General features: G+C 41.9%; 1 protein-coding gene across 1 annotated transcript in view; it reads left to right on the forward strand.

Moving 5' to 3' along the window:
• Window positions 1–5,336, forward strand: part of LIX1L (Lix1 homolog (chicken) like) — a 24,984-nt gene that overhangs the window by 360 nt on the left and 19,288 nt on the right. Inside the window, exon 2 of the mRNA XM_010832779.1 lies at window positions 2–125. Coding sequence (XP_010831081.1) covers window positions 2–125 — 124 coding nt within the window. The remainder of the gene's footprint in view (window position 1; window positions 126–5,336) is intronic.

Below are 5,336 nucleotides of genomic sequence, written 5' to 3' on the forward strand. Positions count from 1 at the left end.
GCTTCTGTCCGGGGCCGCCGGACTGCCGCTGCCTCCCGGCGCCGCAGGCAGCCCTGTGGTACTGCGGGAGGCCGTGGAGGCCGTGGTGAGAAGCTTCGCCAAACACACGCAGGGCTATGGCCGAGGTGAGTCTGCGGGGTCTGGCCTCCTCCGGGACACCCTCTCTGTAAGGGAGCTTTGCTCCCACAGTCCTCTGGATCGCTTTTCCTGGCTCAGAGCCCTCACATGCATTTCCTTTTGGGGAGTTTCCTTCAGGGCTACACTCACACAGACACGCACACGCACAGACGCGCATATTCATACACACGTTTAAGCCTCTCACCCCTCCCCTTTATTGAGTTACTACTATATTCTTCAGGGACCCGTTTTTACAGATGTAGCCTTCTTTTCTTCCCAATCTTTTCCTCTTTAGAAATGGACTTCCTCCTGTAGCTTAGTGCTTTAACATCTCTCTGCCTTTATAGACCAGTCCCCATTGTGTGGGATCCTATCCTTTATCTCAGAACCAAGACATTTCTCAGCCACATCCTCTCAGTCTTTCTTCTGTGATCTCAGCAATTCCTGGGCTCCGGCTAATTTACTCTATCTCCTTAACCTTGACTTTTAAATTCTTTTCTTATGTCACTCTGAGATTTCCAGTGCAACTTCAGATTTACTGGGGAATTAGGCAGGGCTTTCACAAGTCACCTGTAAACAGTGCTTTTAAATTTGGACCCCCGCCAGCTTCCTGTGACTTAGTGCCCTACTTCGGTGTCTTTTTAAGTATGGAACCCCTAACTCCAGCTTCTCTGTCTGTCTGGCTCTGTTTTCCTGGCCCTTGCCCAGGAACTGAGGATAAATCCCAGGGCTTGGCTCTCTCAATGTTAAATTCAGTGGAAATGAGCCAGACAGAAACACTATTTCCTTTAGAAATCTTCATCTTAAACATGCCTAATTTCCCGGGTTTCTGAAAAGGGGAATGTGAAGATTTTCTTTGTTGTTTGTGTTTAACCAGTGCAGGATATCATGAGTTTGAGTTCCAAGATTTATAGTGTAGAAAGAAATATATAGTAAGGGGTGTGGGGTACAGAATTCAGATCTGAAATTTCTGAGACATTACTTCTCTCTGCATGGTTAAGTCCCGCTTAACCTGGAAGTGACTGTATCTCTAACTTTCTATTTTGTCTCTTTAGGAGAGAAAGGTTGCAGGGCTTTCTTGTAATGACTTTTTTTTTCTTCCTTAGAAAGTGCAGTGAGAAGAGCACACACAAAGGCTTTGGAGTCAGACAAGTCTGGATTAAATCCCAGATTAAATCTCTGTCACTTGCCAGCTATGTCTCTGTGAAAGAGACTTAACTTCACTGAGCTTTGATTTCCTTTGGAATTATTGTCTCAATAAATGATATATTGCACCTGACAGATATAATAATGCGTACTTTAAAAATGATAAATATCCTCTCAAGTTTATTGGTTCATTTCTTTGGGAAGAATACATATTTTCTCTCACTGTTAAATCCTAACAGTGTAAAACCAATGATTCTTATGAAAACATTTTAAGATCCATTTTGCTTTATTTGCATAATGATACATTTCCCATCAGTTTCCCTTTGTTATTTAACATTTTAAACTGCTACCAAGGGGCTGGCATTCTGCTAGATGCTGGGAATACAAATGCATATTATCTTGAAATTCGTCATGAGGGAATTTAATTGTTTTTTCTAGTTTAACACCTAGATGTAACAGGGCACTGTAATGGAATTGCCATTAGCTATTGTCCTGTTACTTCATGCCTCTTTTAAATTGAGACCAAGGGAAGGTCTTTGCTTCTGAGCATAGGAGTAGCAACCCCAAATCTGAAGCCTTCTTCCTAGAATCTTATAGGTGTTTATTAAAATTGTAGAGGAGTGACTTTTTTTTTTTTGGTCTGTGTTACCTCAAGAAGCTCTGGTTTAAACTGAGCATCCTGTAAAAACTTTTTCATTTCCTTAGAAAGGATGAGGGTGAGGGTACAAGGGAATTATACTGACAAAGAGCAACCAGTTAACATTCAGACTCTCCAGCAATTCAGTCCTCCAGCTTGCCTACCTCACACCACAGTCCTTCTCATTATTTTTGAGTTTCTCATTTCCAGTCTGGGTGTCCAGCCAGTACTTTGGGAAAGTTTGGCAGATAGTTCAGCTTCAGGCAAGCAGAATCTCTGCCGATTTGGCTCAGAAGACTTTCACCACATGGAATCACTTACTCTGCTTCAATTAATAGGCAAAACTGCCACTGGCCTGTGTCCACACACCCTTGTGACTGATGGCATGATATTTGGGGGCTGGCCCTATTCCCCTGCATAAAATTTACTTTAGTCTTTGCCCAGACCAGTCCTCAATCCAGCAATGCTTTACTGGATTATCTTCAATTCAGATCTTTCATCTTCCTCCTGACTGCTCCAAATTCACCTTTTCCAGGCGTGGTCTTTAGATTTACCTTCACTCCTGTAGGCTCTCAGCATTAGATTCTTCTGTTATCTCACTTATTTGTCCTGTATCTCTCCCTGCAGTCCCCACCCAAGACACACACCGAGCTCAGTATGCTGTAGGATCTTAACCAGTTTAGTGCACAGGATTTGGAATCAGAGAATCTGGCCCTGTCAAATAGTGGCTGTGTGATCTTGGATAAATTACTTTCTCTCTCTAGGCCTCACCTGTTCCATTCATTCAGTTAATGAATATTTATTGATCACCAGGGGTGAACAAGAAACACAGTCCCTATCTTCATGGAGCTCACAGTCCACTCTATAGAGCATGTGTGAGAATTAATGATGCAATAAAACAGGACAATACAGCAGAAAGAGGATTGGTTTGGGAGGCAAACAAACATTGGTTCTGAATTCTGGTTCTGCCACTGTGGTCTGTTTCCTAACTTGTTCACCATTTGTTCAGTGGGTATTACAACGCCTATCTTAATAGTTCTTTGCGGATTAAATGAATGCATGCAGCAGCTAGTTAGTACTCAAGAGGTGGTTGCTATTATTATGCATGTGGAAATGCTTTGAAAACTGTGCATTTGATAGGTACTGTTAGCATTACCATTTCATTTACCTCCTTTCCACATGGCATATAGACCCCTTCTTCTAATGACTCACAGCGGGTAATCTCTAAGCTGGCACAATTGCCTGAACAGCCAAGTTGCTTTCCTTATTCTGTAACTTCTGTGTTACCCTCTTCAAACCTATCTTTTAAAAAATTATTGCTCTCCCATGGGACTTTCCTGGTGGTCCAGTGGCTAAGACTTCTCACTTCCAATGCAGGGAACCAAGTTTTGATCCCTGGTCAGGGAACCATTCCCACATGCTGCAACTAAAGATCCTCTGCAGCCAAATTTAAAAAATATATGAATTGCTATCCTTATATATCACATATGGTTACATGATTGGAAATTCAGCCCAGCTACTCCACTATGTTGAACAAATGAATCTTATGTGGTATTTTCTGTTTAGTTGTTCCTTTTCCTCAGAATCACAGACAGCTTCTTTGTTCTGAGTGACCATGTAGTTATTAATAAAATGATTGGTCTGGATATTTCCAATGTTTGAAATGTAGGATTAGACCCTGTATTCGTTTCCTGTGGGTGCTCTAACAAATTATCACACACTTAGCTTAAAACAGAAGAAATTTATTCTTTCATAGTTCTAAAGCCCGGAAGTTAAAAATCAGTATCACTGGGCCACAGTCAAGGTGTCACAGCAGGCCTGTGTTCCCTCCAGAGGCTCTAGGGGAGAATCTGTTTCTTTGCCTCTTCCAGCTTCTGGTGCTACCAGAATTCCCTGGTTTGTAACAACATCATTCTAATCTCTGCCTCCAGGTTCCTGCTGCTTTCTCCTCTTCTGTTTTTCATCAAGTCTCTTTCCCTAAGGACCCCTGGGATTATATTTAGGACCCACCAAGATAATCCATGATAATTTCTCCATCTCATATCCCTAACTTAATCACATCTGCAAAATCTTTGCCACATAAGGTAACATTCACAGGTTCTAAGGATTAGGACATGAACCTCTGGGCAAGGCGCATTATTCCGCTTACTATAGTCCTCTCCCAAAGTCACTGTCATTTTTCAGTCCCTCCCTTCTGCAGACTGTGCACTGTGGGCTATTCAGGGGTACCTTCTACAAACTGAAATAGGAAGTCAGGTGAAATATTGTTAACCAGTTTTCCTATCTTCATAGTAACATGAATTAAGCCAGGTCACACTATTCTTACAAATAGCTGTCAAAAGAAGAGAAGCAAAAAGCAAAGGAGAAAAGGGAAAAATATAAGCATCTGAATGCAGAGTTCCAAAGAATTGCAAGGAGAGATAAGAAAGCCTTCCTCAACGATCAATGCAAAGAAATAGAGGAAAACAACAGAATGGGAAAGACTAGAGATCTCTTCAAGAAAATTAGAGATACGAAGGGAACATTTCACGCAAAGATGGGCTCGATAAAGGACAGAAATGGTATGGACCTAACAGAAGCAGAAGATATTAAGAAAGGTGGCAAGAATACACAGAAGAACTGTACAAAAAAAGATCTTCACGACCCAGATAACCATGATGGTGTGATCACTCACCTAGAGCCAGACATCCTGAAATGTGAAGTCAAGTGGGCCTTAGAAAGCATCACTATGAACAAAGCTAGTGGAGGTGATGGAATTCCAGTTGAGCTGTTTCAAATCCTGAAAGATGATGCTGTGAAAGTGCTGCACTCAATATGCCAGCAAATTTGGAAAACTCAGCAGTGCCACAGGACTGGAAAAGGTCAGTTTTCATTCCAATCCCAAAGAAAGGCAATGCCAAAGAATGCTCAAACTACCGCACAATTGCACTCATCTCACACACTAGTAAAGTAATGCTCAAAATTCTCCAAGCCAGGCTTCAGCAATACGTGAACCGTGAACTTCCAGATGTTCAAGCTGGTTTTAGAAAAGGCAGAAGAACCAGAGATCAAATTGCCAACATCCGCTGGATCATGGAAAAAGGAAGAGAGTTCCAGAAAAACATCTATTTCTGCTTTATTGACTATGCCAAAGCCTTTGACTGTGTGGATCACAATAAACTGTGGAAAATTCTAAAAGAGATGGGAATACCAGACCACCTGACCTGCCTCTTGAGAAACCTATATGCAGGTCAGGAAGCAACAGTTAGAACTGGACATGGAACAACAGACTGGTTCCAAATAGGAAAAGCAGTACATCAAGGCTGTATATTGTCACCCTGCTTATTTAACTTCTATGCAGAGTACATCCTGAGAAACACTGGGCTGGAGAAGCACAAGCTGGAATCAAGATTGCCGGGAGAAATATCAATAATCTCAGATATGCAGATGACACCAC

Source organism: Bison bison, unplaced genomic scaffold, assembly GCF_000754665.1.
Source record: "Bison bison bison isolate TAMUID 2011002044 unplaced genomic scaffold, Bison_UMD1.0 scf7180017862269, whole genome shotgun sequence".
In the NCBI taxonomy this organism is placed as follows: Eukaryota; Metazoa; Chordata; class Mammalia; order Artiodactyla; family Bovidae; genus Bison; species Bison bison.